The sequence below is a fragment of the Acanthopagrus latus genome, chromosome 24 (genome assembly GCF_904848185.1).
Source record: "Acanthopagrus latus isolate v.2019 chromosome 24, fAcaLat1.1, whole genome shotgun sequence".
Lineage (NCBI taxonomy): Eukaryota > Metazoa > Chordata > Actinopteri > Spariformes > Sparidae > Acanthopagrus > Acanthopagrus latus.
The window spans coordinates 2,929,261-2,943,759 of NC_051062.1; the positions used below are offsets into that span (position 1 = coordinate 2,929,261).

At 41.9% G+C, this 14,499-nt stretch overlaps 7 protein-coding genes across 16 annotated transcripts in view; 5 read left to right on the forward strand and 2 right to left on the reverse strand.

The window, feature by feature from the left end:
• Positions 1–14,499, forward strand: part of LOC119015380 (cytidine and dCMP deaminase domain-containing protein 1-like) — a 542,642-nt gene that overhangs the window by 173,337 nt on the left and 354,806 nt on the right. The gene's annotated exons all lie outside the window — the stretch shown is intronic.
• LOC119015395 (gamma-crystallin M3-like) lies at positions 1,068–14,067 on the reverse strand. 5 transcript variants are annotated; one of them, XM_037091345.1, is made up of 4 exons: positions 13,979–14,067; positions 5,228–5,394; positions 1,792–2,040; positions 1,068–1,400 (listed from the first exon to the last, which is right to left on the reverse strand). In XM_037091345.1, the coding sequence occupies exons 3-4, from the start codon at positions 1,918–1,920 to the stop codon at positions 1,125–1,127; spliced, it is 405 nt and encodes a 134-aa protein (XP_036947240.1). In that variant the 5' UTR covers positions 1,921–2,040; positions 5,228–5,394; positions 13,979–14,067; the 3' UTR covers positions 1,068–1,124. The 5 variants fall into 5 exon arrangements, with proteins under 5 accessions (XP_036947240.1, XP_036947243.1, XP_036947245.1 ...); XM_037091348.1 differs by lacking the exon at positions 13,979–14,067 and adding an exon at positions 7,914–8,010; XM_037091350.1 differs by lacking the exon at positions 13,979–14,067 and adding an exon at positions 7,139–7,318.
• LOC119015396 (gamma-crystallin M3-like) lies at positions 2,814–3,692 on the forward strand. The gene is made up of 3 exons (XM_037091351.1): positions 2,814–2,831; positions 3,040–3,306; positions 3,414–3,692. Exons 1-3 carry the CDS (start codon positions 2,823–2,825, stop codon positions 3,690–3,692), a joined length of 555 nt encoding a protein of 184 aa, XP_036947246.1. The 5' UTR covers positions 2,814–2,822.
• Positions 2,823–3,692, forward strand: LOC119015665 (gamma-crystallin M3-like). The gene is made up of 3 exons (XM_037091886.1): positions 2,823–2,831; positions 3,040–3,306; positions 3,414–3,692. The coding sequence occupies exons 1-3, from the start codon at positions 2,823–2,825 to the stop codon at positions 3,690–3,692; spliced, it is 555 nt and encodes a 184-aa protein (XP_036947781.1).
• Positions 6,140–8,468, forward strand: LOC119015390 (gamma-crystallin M2-like). 3 transcript variants are annotated; one of them, XM_037091336.1, is made up of 3 exons: positions 7,605–7,669; positions 7,848–8,090; positions 8,176–8,468. In XM_037091336.1, the coding sequence occupies exons 1-3, from the start codon at positions 7,661–7,663 to the stop codon at positions 8,443–8,445; spliced, it is 522 nt and encodes a 173-aa protein (XP_036947231.1). In that variant the 5' UTR covers positions 7,605–7,660; the 3' UTR covers positions 8,446–8,468. The 3 variants fall into 3 exon arrangements, with proteins under 3 accessions (XP_036947229.1, XP_036947231.1, XP_036947230.1); XM_037091334.1 differs by lacking the exon at positions 7,605–7,669 and adding an exon at positions 6,140–6,358 and having other exon boundaries at positions 7,848–8,468; XM_037091335.1 differs by having other exon boundaries at positions 7,848–8,468.
• LOC119015666 (gamma-crystallin M2-like) lies at positions 7,661–8,445 on the forward strand. The gene is made up of 3 exons (XM_037091888.1): positions 7,661–7,669; positions 7,848–8,090; positions 8,176–8,445. The coding sequence occupies exons 1-3, from the start codon at positions 7,661–7,663 to the stop codon at positions 8,443–8,445; spliced, it is 522 nt and encodes a 173-aa protein (XP_036947783.1).
• On the reverse strand, positions 8,813–14,072 carry LOC119015392 (gamma-crystallin M2-like). Of its 2 annotated transcripts, none has more exons than XM_037091342.1 (3): positions 13,979–14,072; positions 9,697–9,939; positions 8,813–9,149 (listed from the first exon to the last, which is right to left on the reverse strand). In XM_037091342.1, the coding sequence occupies exons 2-3, from the start codon at positions 9,889–9,891 to the stop codon at positions 8,874–8,876; spliced, it is 471 nt and encodes a 156-aa protein (XP_036947237.1). In that variant the 5' UTR covers positions 9,892–9,939; positions 13,979–14,072; the 3' UTR covers positions 8,813–8,873. The 2 variants fall into 2 exon arrangements, with proteins under 2 accessions (XP_036947237.1, XP_036947236.1); XM_037091341.1 differs by lacking the exon at positions 13,979–14,072 and adding an exon at positions 10,064–11,843.

The following is a 14,499-nucleotide window of genomic DNA, read 5'->3' on the forward strand; positions in this document are numbered from 1 at the left end:
CAATTTCTCTAAATTTCCTGCACCTAAACCGTAACAAAAAATAAATTCTAGTGACTATTCCTGGCAAATTTTCATTGCAGTCGACCAGTTTTTCTAAATATACTGCTTAGAATCCTGGTATAATTTTTGATCAGGAATGACTTTTGCACATCGTGTTGATAAGCTTGTACAATCCTGCTTTCTCCTGCTGAGAAATGTCCCCAAATCAAGATTTATCTTGTCTTCTGCAGCTCTCAAACAATCAAGACACACTATAATTTTCTAAACTGTTCAATTGTTATTATTGTCTGTCCATTCAATGCTGCTGATTTTTTAAAAACCATTGTAGCCACCTGTGTCTGCAAAGTTTTCTGCCATTTTTGCAGCACTTGTACCTGATTGGACAAACTTCCAGTGAGATTATGGCAACCAGTGGGGCTGAAAATGCCCAAAATGTAAAAAAAAACTCCAGTTCATGAGAACAACACTGGGGGTGAATTTTATGTAAAATAATTGTTTAAAATATATTAAGGCTTACACATTTTGAACTCGCCTGTGTAGACGCACCTTACTGTCTGAATAATTCGCCCTTCGAATAGCAGGACACACAGTGAGCCTTTGACTTTCTGCTGCCTCAATATAACAATCTGCCATCAGTGTTGCCTGATCACACCCCCCTTTAGGACTAATAAGCCCAGGGGCACACAGTGGGGCACAAGTCCATTGTTATTTACAGTACACAACACGGGCATTGGGCATGAAACGGACAACTGTGTGGGTCTGAAACCAGAAATGAGTCTCAGTTTGAGTGTGGAGACTGAACATATATAATGCAGAACATGTGTTATAAACTTGGGATATGTGCCCCCAGGTGATCCAATTACTGTTTCAAATTTTGTAAGTGTGGAACCACTGGATCTTTTCAATGAGATGTCAGCTGCCCTCCTGTTGTATTTTAACAAACGACTTATTTATCCTTTATGGTAACATGCTGGGATGTAGAGAAGCTAAACAGCTGTACAGGACCAACCAGCAGGAGTCACAAGCTTAAAACGTTTTACACTGGAATGACAGACAGGAATCAGAACTGTTGGATTTCAGCTGGTTTTATTTTTTTTTTTTCACTTAGTACATTGCAGTTTGAGTTAACAGTCCATGATGCGCCTGATGGAGCAGAACCTTGTCATGTCACTCATCCCCATATCTCTGAGGTTCCTGTACTCCCCTGGCCTGAGGTACATCATCCTGCCTCTGTAGTTGGGCTGCTCGAACATCAGCCAGTGGCCGTCCATCACGTTGCAGGACTGGCAGTCGGACATGCGGAAGCGATCCATCATGTTGTCACAGTCGTCCATCAGCTCGTGCATCTGGCCTCCGAAGTTCTCCCTCTCGTAGATCCTCATTCGGTAAGGTCCCCTGTACTGTGGATGAAGAAACGTCGAGACAATTAATTAAGTAATTGTGTCACTAGCTCAAGAGACCATCCTTTTGTTATTTCAGGACAGAGCTAAAATGATAACATGGTAATTAACTTGTGATTTTGACATAATGGCTGGTCATTTAAAAGCAGTTGAATTACTGATATTGTAAAAGCTGAGTTTTGCATTCTCGTTGATGTTTCTATCATGTGTAGGCGTGCACATCCCACTGAACCGAAGTCTGTGCAGAGCTGCTGCAGCATGTGAAAAAATTTTTGGTTTGTGAGATGATCGATGCACCAGTCCTCTAGGATTGCCTAGAACTGCATCAGTGGCAAGGAATTCCTGGTGTGTCTGCGTCTCACTGCAGCTACAATAAAACACGTCCACCTACCGTGGGGATCATGCGGCTGGACCTGATGCAGTCGCTCATGCTCATTCCCATCAGGTGCTGGTTGTCCGGGTACTCGCCCCTCCTCACCAGCATCTGATGGCCCATGAAGTTGGGCTTCTCGTACACCATGAAAAGGCCGCTCTCAACCCTGCAGGAGTTACACCTACTCAGGTAGGAGGTGAGCTCCGGGCAGTCATTGCTGGTCTCGTAGGAGCGACCCTGGAAGTTGCGGTCCTCGTAGAATATGATCTGCCAAGGACAATGCAAACTCAAAGAAATATCTCACAAGAAAATTCGCCTTATGACTCTTTTTTTTTTTTTTTAGCATTTTATCTGTGAATGTTTCCTTTTTTTAGTGTCATTGCGCCTTAAATGATTTGGAAAGTTTCACTTACCCTCCCCATGGTCATGATATTTGTGGGCTAATCTCAGATGTACGGCTTCAACATCGACCCTTTTCCCTTTTTATACATTACACAGCCACAGTATTTCCACATGGATTGTGCTGAAACCTTTGAGTCATCACTCTATATTGTGGCACAGTGCAGCACTAGAGGGTGGCAGACTTTACTATATGTCAGAATCTGCAATAGTTATTGTGAACTGAATATTGAGGTTGTATGCTTGGTTCCAGAGAGTTCAAATATCTAATTCATATCCCCTTTGTAGAAATATATGTGGCATGATCATCAGATACGAAGATGCGATTTTATGGCCGAAATGTATTCAACAACAAAAAAAAGGATGCACTACAGCCTCTACAAAACTTTCCCTGGTTTTGAAAAGGTAATATCTATATATTTTGTCATTTTAGACATGTTTTGCTTCTGTTATGACCTGAAAAAAAAAAACTCCACGCAACATACAAAATTAACCACAGAGGTGTACTGTAAAAGGTGAATGCAGGCCCACATGAAACTCTTGATGAGTCATGATGTTTCACACAAAGGTGTGCAAGGTGGTCCGTGGCTCATTCTATATAAAAGTGGAGCCGGGTTGGCACCGTTTGTGGAAAAACTACACCCGTCACCATGGGCAGGGTACTGTTAATCATATATCTGTACACTGTTGACAAATCTGGAGCAATAGAAGCAGCAGTTAACTAACTGATGACAGATACAGTATGATAGCAAATTGTTCCACAGCAACAAAATGTCTTTTCCAACCAAATGATACATCCTCAGAGAGTCACATTCTTGAGTCCATCATCCAGTGACATGTACGTTTCATGTGTGTCTTTCGCTACAGATTATATTCTATGAGGAGAGGAACTTCCAGGGCCGCTCCTATGAGTGCAGCTCTGACTGCTCTGACATCCATATGCACCTGAACCGCTGCAACTCCTGCAGGGTGGACAGCGGGTGCTTCGTGGTGTATGACCGCCCCAACTTCATGGGTAACCAGGTCTTCTTGAGGAGAGGGGAGTACTCCGATTTTCAGCGCATGGGCAGCATGATGGGAATGATGGGCATGGCAATGATGGATAACATTCGCTCGTGCCGCATGGTCCCCATGGTAAGACATTTCACGACATTTCGCGTTTGGACTGGTGAACCGTGCCTCCAGAACAGGCGCCGGAGAAAGAAAGGTAGCGGACTAATATCTTGTCTTTCTAACAACAGCACAGGGGACAGTTCAGGATGAGGATCTACGAGAGAGAGAACTTCGGAGGCCTGACACACGAGCTGATGGAAGACTGCGAGTCCCTCCAGGACCGCTATCACATGTCCGACTGCCAGTCCTGCAACGTGATGGACGGCCACTGGCTGATGTTCGAGCAGCCCAGCTACAGGGGTCGGATGATTTATGTGAGGCCGGGAGAGTACAGGAGCTTCAGGGAAATGGGGATGATCAACCAGACAAGAATCAGCTCCATCAGACGCATCATGGAGATGTGCTGATCATCAGAGGGAACTGTGGCGCAAAAACAATAAATAAAAACGATTTCTCTGTATTGGCGTTTAGCGGTTTTCTTAATATGGTGTGAAATAAGTGGCTCGGTGTCCTTCCGGTCAGGGACCCCTTGGATAGGTGCCTCATAGTGATTTAGCATGTTTCCTTATGTTAAGCATGCTTACACAATTAGCCAATTGAAGCATTGTCAGACAAATTTAAATGAATAAATATTGCAGTATGCATACAATTATGCAGTATGCAAAAAATATATATAATTGGAGGCTATATTGAGGATTTTTTTTGTATATTTCACCTACCTACAGTATTGTAGAATACAACATTTGGATGGCATTGAGTGAACACAACAACATCGCTAGTAACTTTTTAAGACTTACTGGTAAATTCTCAAAAATGTTAAGTCTGTCATAGTGTGAAGAGGAATGTCAGAAGATTTTAGTCCTTCAACAGCATGAACGGTCTCAGGAATCTGCAATATCAGATTACATGCGCAAAAAAAGCCGAGACCATCCGAGATTTAAAGATTTCATCCTCTGGCGAGCATGAACGTGCAGATTGCATTTTGGGCGGATGCTGACAGAGGACAAGCAGGACAGAAAGTAGAGAGATTCTTCTTTTGGGCATCACAGTGTATCATGTTGCAGTGTTGGATGACGTGTTGCAGACATAGACACACCATCTGTACTACTCTTTTTGTGCAAAATCTTTCAGCTTGACTATAAAGTTGGTGGTAATTAGGATGATGGAACGAACATTTCTCCTAGCAGGGCACGCTGTATCAACTTTTGTATCAAAACCTTGTAAAAGTTTTGGTTTGTGTCATAATTAGGTAAGTCACTGAAGATTTGTTACTTGTTCCTTCATGTTTTAATTATTCAATTTAATCTGTCTAAATGCCAATCCGCCATGCACTCTTCAATATACATCAACGTGACCTATATGAAAATAAAGCTGCAATAACTGGGGTTTGCTTTGTTACCGATAAGTCTGCACCACTGCAGTTTAATCCAAGTGTGCTCACCACACTTTTGATGCATAATACAGTAGGGACTAAAATGCTGATGGGCTGACTCAGTCATTTTTTTTTTCTTTTTTCTTTTTTTTTTTTTTATACAAACGAGGGGCAGATTCTTTTGATGTCACATGATGCATAAAAGGCAGCGCGCCAGTGAGGAGAACAACAGAAATCAAATAGCGTGATCATGAGCGGAAAGGTAATGAAGGGGCACAGATCACTGCACAGGAGACACTGATGCAAGATCCTCATGTTCTGGTACCTATACTGGTTGTGGCGGGGGAAGCTGCCAATTCCAGCACTCCCGGCTTATACTAACAGTTGAAGAAATGAAAGAGGCAAAGACTCTTACAGCAGCTTTAATTAATCTTATTTATGTATCAAAATAATTGTAGCCCATGAGAAATGTTGAACCCCAGCACGCTGCGCCTTTCTCTCCAGATCATCTTTTTCGAGGGGAGAAACTTCCAGGGCAGCTCGTACGACTGCTCTGAAATCATCCCTCACCTGAGCTGGTGCAGCTCCTGCAGGGTGGAGATCGGGACGTTCGTGGTCTACGACTGTCCCGACTTCACGGGCCGGCAGTGCCTCCTGACCGCCGGAGAGTCCCCCCCGAGTATCAGAGCGCCATCGGCTTCAGTGACTGCATCCAGTCCTGCCGCCCTGCGGTGAATCTATGCATGATATCAGCAAGCGGGAAAAGAACAGAACATTCATTTTCCTTTTGTTAGGCTCGTTGCATTAACACACAGCAAAATCTGAACAGCACCATGACTCTTGTTAGATTCACACATATTATATATACATTTCTCAATTTCACTAAACAGCAAAAGGGACCCTTTAAGATGAGGATCTACGAGAGACTCGACTATGAGAGACTGACAACTGCGACTCCATTCAAGATCAATGTCACATGTCGGACGTGCAGTCCTGCAACGTGATGGACGGCTACTGGCTGATGTTTGAGCTGCCCCACTTTGCGGGCAAGATGTATTTATCCGAGACCGGGACAGTACAGGAACCTCAGAGAGATAAGCAGCGATGACATGAGGTTCAGTTCGATCAAACGCATCACATTAACCGACTGACGACTGAGAAACAAGAAGAAAGTCGGAGCCTTGTTTTTAATCCTGAAATTGTGATTTGTGCACTGTTTGCATGTGGTTCCGGGTGTACTGTGCGCACTGAATTTACCTCTTTAACTGTGTGATTCGCACAATAAAATGATTTGCCGCATGTTTGTGTGAATCTTTCAGAACACCCAATCAGTGGTATTCCATTTCATAAATAATTTACCATATGATGGGAATCAAATGCCTGAATCAACTAAAACGAAATGCTTGAAATGAGGACGTAGCTGGGGTGTATTTTAGCCAAATAAAAAATGGAAGTGCGAACCATTTATGGAAAATTTGCAATAATCCAGATGTGTATGTATAAGTCAGATTTGACCATATGGGACAACAGATGACTTGCAGTTTGAGGGAACACTAACATGCCAACCTGATATAGCTGATGGAAACCTTGCTTTTAGCATGGTATCATGTTTGCAACCATGGTTATCCCTGGTCGCTATCCACAGATAATGGTGGAATAACTAAACACTGCAAAATAAAAATCACCCCACTGATGGAGGAGGTAAGGAGGACATACTAATCTTACTAATAGAGTTGTGATTTTGGGGCAAGATACTGAGCCCAGTGGCCCATCCAATCACTTCTGATGAGCAGGTGAAAGCCTTTGCCACCAGTGTATGAATGTGTGTGTGAACGTTTGAATGCGGACGTGTTGTAAAGTACATTGAGTGGCCGCTAAAACTAAACAGGTGCTATATAACAATAAGTATTAATGGGGAAAATTACAGCACTATAACAGTATGACAAAACAAACAGCAACAAGTCTGTGGCTTATACACCTCAGCCAGCTTCTATCATATAAATTGTTTTTGTAAGAATTATATTGACTTAATTGTATAGACAGTTTAACTCAATATAAAAAAACAGAAAGTGCAATAAACCTTAAAGAGTTCAATACACTCTTGGGTAAACGTGTGCATGCATCTAAATGAGTACATTCATGTGATGGCACCAGTGATTCCCAGATGTCACAGGCACACAGATTCCACTTATGAGTATGCAAGTGATTCAACTGGCTTTTTGAAGCGCGTCACACAATGCATCACGTGCTGCTGAAAAAAAACATTCTGGAACCCAGTCTACAGAGAATATATCCACATAGGCCGATTCAAGGCAAACAAAGGCAAGACTGAGAAAAGAAACAGTGACCACGCACAACGAGCTGTTTGCTGACGCCATGAAAGAAAACGCGAATCGTATAAAAGCCGCCGCGGCGCGCCGGAGGCAAAGCAGTGGTTGTGTTCGCAGTTTTTCTGAAAGTAAAGTAAACCCCAGCACTTACAGCGCTGAATTCAAAACGTTGTGCTACAGTTCTGTAAAATGTGGCTTTCGAACCTGTTACGGCAGCGCGTACAGCTCCGAAATCATCTGCATTAACCAGCAAAATACGATTTTACATGTATAATATTGTGTTCTACTGTATAAACACAAAGATGTGTGTAAACTGAGGATGAAAAAATAAACTTTGCACTAACAAACATGAGCTTTCACATATGGCTTTTTTCATAATTCCATATAGCAGCTTTCCATTCAAATCAGAACGTATGCTTGGAGTTTTATCGATGTTATGTCATATTTTGTATTCTTTTTTTCCATTGTCAGCCGGAGCTAACTCAAAAGCGAGCCTGTGCTCAAAGAAAAACAGCTGATTTGGTCGATAGACCCGCACAAAATATTGTTCTGTGAAAAAGAGCTGACGAGTCTGGTCATTGTTCCGAATTACAATGACACAGGTCATCCATGGGTTATAAAGGCAACGTGGAACCCACAGCTGATGTCAGTGTGACGAAGGTCAGCCGGCACAATGGGGAAGGTAAGGCAATTTAGTTTAATGTGTGCCTTCTGTGCTTAAGCATACCAACGTGGATTACTGAGCCGGAACCGGTTAACTGGACACTTTTGAATCATTTGGTATCGTGTGCACAGATCTTTTAATCTCTTAGCTCGCCGTTATCTACAACTTTTGAGAACCCCTTGATTGATCTTTCCAGATAATTTTCTACGAGGACAGGAACTTCCAGGGTCGCTCCTATGAGTGCAGCAGCGAGTGCTCTGACCTGCATTCCCACTTCAACCGCTGCAACTCCATCAGGGTGGACAGTGGTGACTGGATGGTCTATGAGAGACCCAACTACATGGGCTACCAGTACTTCTTGAGGAAGGGTGACTATCCAGACTACCAGCGTTGGATGGGATTCAATGACTGCGTGCGGTCCTGCCGTATGATCCCTGTGGTAAGCCCTAGGGTGTTTATGCAAGCGTCACCATGCAATATGTTTCTTTTAATGATTCCTAACTTCTCTAGAGGCTTTTCTGCAGCACCAAGGCTCCCACAGAATGATGATCTACGAACGCCCAGAGTTCGGGGGACAGATGATGGAGCTGACCGACGACTGCCCGTCCCTGTACGAACGCTTCCATTACAACGACATCTACTCCTGCAACGTGACGGACGGCCACTGGATCTTTTACGAGCACCCGCACTACAGGGGACGCCAGTACCTGATGCGCCCGGGTGAATACAGGAGGTTTAATGAGTGGGGAAGCATGAGCCCCAGGGTGGGATCCATCAGACGCGTCACTATGTGAAAAAGTGAGATGTCCAGTCACTGTTTAAGTACTGCCAATAAATCTTTCCAGTTAACACTGTTATTTCAACTGCTTCTTTTTGTTTCCTTGAGAATGTTAAGGGGATCTGTACATTTCCACACATGGAGAAATTAAGTCTCATTTCTTGTGTTTTAAGAAAGCAGTACACATTGGTTCAAGTCATTCCATCCCATCCCAATGGTACACAACAACATTTTCTAGACAACTGTTATAAGCTGCACTATTATTTTTATGAATGGATTAAACGTGACAAGAAGGGAACTAGAACACGTGCCGAAAAGCAAACAAACCCATGATAGAAAAATTGCTATCTGTATGTGTTTTGGATACAGAGACACACAATGTGCACAGTGTTAGCCAGCATGTTTATTGGGAACAGAGAAACAATAGAAGGTGGGGGAAAACTTCTAGTTGAAGTCAGTGATTCGCCTGAGCGAGCCGATCCTCGGACTAGCGCCGCCCCAGTCGCTGTACCTGCGGTACTCGCCAGGTCTCAGGTAGTAGGGCCTCCCCCTGTAGTTGGGCTGGTCGTACAGCAGCCAGTGGCCGTCAACCACATTGCACGAGTTAATGTCAGACATACGGAGACGGTCCTGGACGTTGGGGCAGTCATCGCTCACCTCCAGCATTTGGCCGCTCATGTCTGGACGTTCATACAGTCTTATTTTGTAAGAGCCACGGTGCTGCAGGAGGAGGCACATTTACAAGTCAGGACAGATTATCTGCTATACACTTGTACTTTTTTGGTCATTGTGAACATAAATAAACAGTCTATGAACAGTGCTTAAGTGTTAGCCTCCAAATACTATGTCAAATACTATTCGCAAACTCATCGTTTTTGCTCTGGGGAATTTCTATCCAACATGAACTGCTGAAGATTTATGGTTCAAAGAGTCCCTAAAACTAAAACTTAATTTGTGTTCATTATACTACTTATACATAGACATTCAGTGTGTTTATGTGAACCTACTTATGTATCTAATTGCATCTTCTAATTGTTAATTATTTGGGGTATTCTTGCAGACACTTTCTCTTGCTTAGCAGGATCAAAGATTAAACTTGTTTTTTCAATTTCACTGCATAATCATTTATTCAGTTTGAATAACGGCAAATTTCGGCTTATTTCCCTGACATAAAGCTTCTATTCTGCAATATGATCATATTGATCAATCATTTTACCCTAATCAATTGCCTTGATCCCTCATTCCTACCCTGCCATCTCAGGCTTACCATCGGAATCATGCGGCAGGAGCGGATGCAGTCATTTATGCCAATCATACGCTGGTTGTCAGAGTACTCCCCCCTGCGGAGGAAGTACTGGTGGCCCAGGTAGTGGGGTCTCTCATACACCATGAAGCAGCCGCTCTCCACTCGGATGGAGTTGCACCGGTTGAAGTAGGGGTGAAGGTCAGCACAGTCGCTCATGCACTCATGGTGCCGACCTTGGAAATTTCTGTCCTCGTAGAATATGATCTGCAAATATTTGGCAAGGCACTTATTAATTGTCAACTCCGACTATGCAAAAAAACCCAAAAAAAACCAAACATGGACATTTTTGGTCTCATTTAGTATTTTTAACAACAACACATACGCTTACCTTTCCCATTGTTATATTAGTCGGGGGCCAGACTGCGAGTCCATACACACTGTCTGTGCCGCAGTCCTTTTATATTAAGTAGCTGTGTGATGGCACAGCATAAAGCATTGTCATCCAAATAGGTTTTATAAACACAAATCTGTTTATGTATAGCGACGCACCGATGTGATGAGTTATTGTTGTCCAGTTTTTACATGTTCATCACTATTGATCAAAACACTGCAGTGCTTCTGTGACCCAGGGGTCACTGCTCGCATTATTAGCAAAACAACAGGGACGTTTTACGTCCTTTTCAGTCACCATCCCACCATTTGAGTATATTAACCATCCCTGAAAACTGTGCTGCATGATATTATCATATGCAATTCTTTCAAATAAAGCGCCCCCACAAAATTATGAAATTGATTTAAAAGAATGAATCAAGAGACGTTCTTTATAATCCTCATTTGGCGACCCCTGGTGGCCAGAGAGCCCAAAGCAGTTACATTAATATAAACTGGTTGTGTTTCTTGACACATTTTTTTCAGTAATAACTGATACAATGTGTCTGATCTTGGTTACATGACAAAGAAATCCACCTTGTCATGGTGTTTTTTTTTTTATTAAAGCTGTGTGTGCAGGTCAACCACTTGAGACTGAAATGTCTCATCAGTATCAAAAGCGTTCATATTTCCTTTTCAGGTCAGACTTTCAGTCTGTCCTTTTGGGTTTATGACCGAATCCTTTCAAAGCTAATTACATTCCCGTTGGCCTCAGATGACACAATTAAGAGCCATTTCAATTTTGAAAACATATGGCCTCTATTTGTCGATCTGTCAGCTGATGTTTTACGTGGCACATATAAGCTTAGTTCAAAGTCCAAAACTAGTTCTCATAAAACACTGTAAGAATGCTACACATTCATAACTGTATATTTGCATATCTGTCTGGTTAATCGTGGACTGAAACCAAATCAAAACTTGAATGAATATGCCCTTCTTCTGTTAGATCGACTAGTTTTGACTGTTTCATTTGATAAATGAATATAATACAGTAGGAGGCAAATGTTCCGAGAGCTTAATAATGCTAATTAATGAGTGAGGGTTAGATTAAAGTGGTGCAGACATGAGGTGTTTTCTACTGATGATGTGACAAGAATTTAAGGGGGTTTGTAGAAAATTCGTATGAAGAAAAAGGATTCAGCAATAACGAGTGTTCAGAAATAATGTTGAGGATCACAGTGCAATATTACACACATCTCTTACGTCATTTTTTTTTCTTAACACCTCCAAAAGCCTAAATACAGAATCAAAGTCACTAAACAGCGCAAAGCTCATTATGCGCAGACAGCTGACACAGAGACACACGGCTCTTTTATAAACCTCAACCCAAGGTCATGAGATTCAATCTTTTGTCATTCTAATGAGCAGGCATTTGGTGCTTTTGCCACCCTGCCAAGGTCTTGATCCCATTCATACACATAAAAACCCTGATTCATCAGTGCCCATGCCCCATGGCCTAGCCTTGCACATGATTGACCCGCCATTCTTAGTATACCATAGGATGCCCACATGAAAACACGTGGCAGTAATGTTTAGTGTTTCCAGTTCCCTCATTTTAACTCTCAGAGATAAGGAGTTCACGTTAGCCAACGTATAAACAAATGCATTTGCATAGTGTCAAAGCCTGATTGGCTCTGAGGGGAATGCCCCAAGGTGCTTCCACTCATTAATGGATAACTATTAAATAAATAAATAGTCATATGTGCTATTTGATTATCCAATTATTAGGTCAAGGTCAAATGCATTTTTTAAAGTTGTAGTCAGCAACTATTTTTGTGTTAAAATTTTCATTATGATCTCTCAGTAGAATAAAATACAGATCACCTGTGTGAAAATCCACATGTCTGTGGCTCCACCCAGTGGCTGTAATTGAATTTTATAAGAATCCACCACTCCCGAATCAACAGAACCAATCAGAACCAAGGGGCGTGGCTGAGAAGTGTTAAGCATGCTCGTGCATACTCTGAGTGGGAAGCAGGGTGATGCTATGCTCTGGGTTAGCCTTAAAAAAAAAAAAAAAAAGCACTATCCTGAAGCACTGCAGTGGTCTCACAGAGTACAGATACACCCTCAAGCACACTCCTACTTGAATAATGGAGGTTAATGGCTGCATGAATTTAAATAAGGGCAAAATAACACATGCTGTTACAGCCAGAAAAGCTCAGGGTTATGCCACTTCTTTTTATAAACTGTCCATGCCTCAAATCAGGCCTAAACGCAATTTGGGATCAAACCAGAGAATTCCCAGTTGCAGCTGTACTTATTCATTAGTTTCTGCTCCAGGTGACATTTTAAATAAAACATGGCTCACTGGGGGGGGGGGACGACAAAGACTGAGGGGATGACAAGTCCAGCTATTCATTTCGGATGAGGGGTCATGAATTATTTGAAAGGATGGTAACACAAATTTTGCATTAGATTCACAGCTCAGTGCACCTGCAGATTCTCACCCCAACACATACACACACACACACACTCCCCCCTGACACCCTGTTGTTTGTGTATATGAATGTAGGTCAGAAATGTGTGCATATGTGTTTTACTGCATGTTTATTGTATGTGGCAGCTACATACACACAGCGCGCTATGGGGGTCTCCTGACACACACTATAAATATGAATTTGCATGCAAACACACATATTTCACTTGGCTGGACGGACAGCGTCTGCTGCTCTGTGAGCCAAATATCATTACGACACACTAAGTGACTTTACTCTAATTAGAGCTAAGAATCACATTGACGCTGCTCTGTGATGTAGACTACAGACCTAGTTGCTCTGTGCTAAAACCTCTCTTGTTATGTTTAGATTCACTTTATTAGCATCAAAGTTGGCAGAGGTTGTGCTCAGATCCTTTGCTATGGTTTGCTAGCGAGTTGGAGTTACAGCTGCGTCATTCATCAGGGAGATTCATTCTAAAGTTGGGATTTAAAGAAAAAATACATCTTTAATCTATGCTGTGTGCCAACTTAATTCACTCAGAAGATAAACACTTACATATCTGAACAAATATTTGTGTTCCCGTTATCATGATACCTTAATTATTCCATTAGACCTTGTAGTTGCAGAGATACACTCTTAATTATCGAGCAGAGACACAAAATAGAGGCTAGTTCTTAACAGGTTTAACTTTTGAACAACCAAATTCTCTCCATCTGGATTAAACCATCTTGGATTTGCTATTTTGCAACACAAACTTTTAAAACCTCACCGACCTACTCTTCACTCATCATCCTCCCCCTACACAGCACCATGCTTTACCCATGGCAGGAGTTACTGTATGTCCTTGTCCTTGTTTTCTCCGCCTTTCATCACTTCATCCCTTACTGTGTTTGTGCTGAACAGATGTCAGCGCTGGGTAAAGTCGTCTCTGGAGGGGCTGCCAGCAGCATATTGGTTTATAATTAATGAAATTAGGGCCTCTGTCTGCTGAAAAGGTTTCAGTCCCAGTGTAGGGTATACTGCCTGCCAGGAAGACGGACGACTTGAGAGATTGAAGAGGACAGACATGGAGAGACAGGTGAAGTCGGATCACCGTCAGTCTACTGTAAGGCCATCGTGGATGACTGAATGCATTCGGGATTTTCGTCTTCTTTACCATTTTGTCTTACCTTAAAAGTGGTATCTGACCACCATGTGACATATTATGACACAATATTAAAATCAGGATGAGACATATTAATTACATCATTCCAAGGAAACTGCTAATTGTTTTCTTTTGGAAAATATTAAGGCTAAATTGGATAAGGTTGGAGTGGAATGGACTGTTGTTCTTGATTTAATTATGAGATTTTAAATACTGTGTTTTTCACTTGATTTTATTAAATGGATAAAATCATACCTGACATGATTTTATTTGCATATTAATGAATTACCTGAAGACAGTCCGCCTACTGCTACCTGTCAGATCTGCAATAGAGATCCAGACCCCATGTTACAGTTGAAAGGAGAAGACTCTCAGCGGTGCACTAGTTTAAATATTTGGGGGAAAATAGGAGATTCAGAAATCACATTCAAAACAAATTTAAAAAACATCTGTTGTACAAAAAAAAAAATCAAATTCACCATTGTGAATTTTTTGACTAGAGCAGCTGCAAATGAGGATTATCAAACACCATGTAGAAAAAGTATTTATGGGCAGTCAGCCCTTTCATATCGAGCAGCACATAACTGGAATACCATACCCACATAACTAAGGAATATCACATCTCTCAACTTGTAATGTAACTTAAGAAGACCTCAAAGTATGTTAATTAGGGCGCCAGATATAGATACTAGATCACACACCACAAAATGTTGAAAGAATAGGTTTCAATCAGAATCACATAATGTCCACTCCCAATTTAAATTTCAATCATTATTAATGCTTTAACACAATTTCAGGACAAAAAATTAA

Excerpts from the sequence above, each read along its gene's own strand:
- LOC119015395 (XM_037091345.1), bottom strand. The coding sequence starts at position 1,920 with ATGGTGTACGAGAAGCCCAACTTCATGGGCCATCAGATGCTGGTGAGG. Across the intron at positions 1,401-1,791 it reads CCAGCCGCATGATCCCCACG|TACAGGGGACCTTACCGAAT; the intron begins GTAGGTGGACGT and ends CTTCATCCACAG.
- LOC119015396 (XM_037091351.1), top strand. Across the intron at positions 3,307-3,413 it reads CGTGCCGCATGGTCCCCATG|CACAGGGGACAGTTCAGGAT; the intron begins GTAAGACATTTC and ends TTCTAACAACAG.
- LOC119015665 (XM_037091886.1), top strand. Across the intron at positions 3,307-3,413 it reads CGTGCCGCATGGTCCCCATG|CACAGGGGACAGTTCAGGAT; the intron begins GTAAGACATTTC and ends TTCTAACAACAG.
- LOC119015390 (XM_037091334.1), top strand. The coding sequence starts at position 6,236 with ATGGAAACCTTGCTTTTAGCATGGTATCATGTTTGCAACCATGGTTAT. Across the intron at positions 6,359-7,847 it reads TCACCCCACTGATGGAGGAG|ATAATTTTCTACGAGGACAG; the intron begins GTAAGGAGGACA and ends TGATCTTTCCAG.
- LOC119015666 (XM_037091888.1), top strand. Across the intron at positions 8,091-8,175 it reads CCTGCCGTATGATCCCTGTG|CACCAAGGCTCCCACAGAAT; the intron begins GTAAGCCCTAGG and ends GCTTTTCTGCAG.
- LOC119015392 (XM_037091341.1), bottom strand. Across the intron at positions 9,150-9,696 it reads CCTGCCGCATGATTCCGATG|CACCGTGGCTCTTACAAAAT; the intron begins GTAAGCCTGAGA and ends CTCCTCCTGCAG.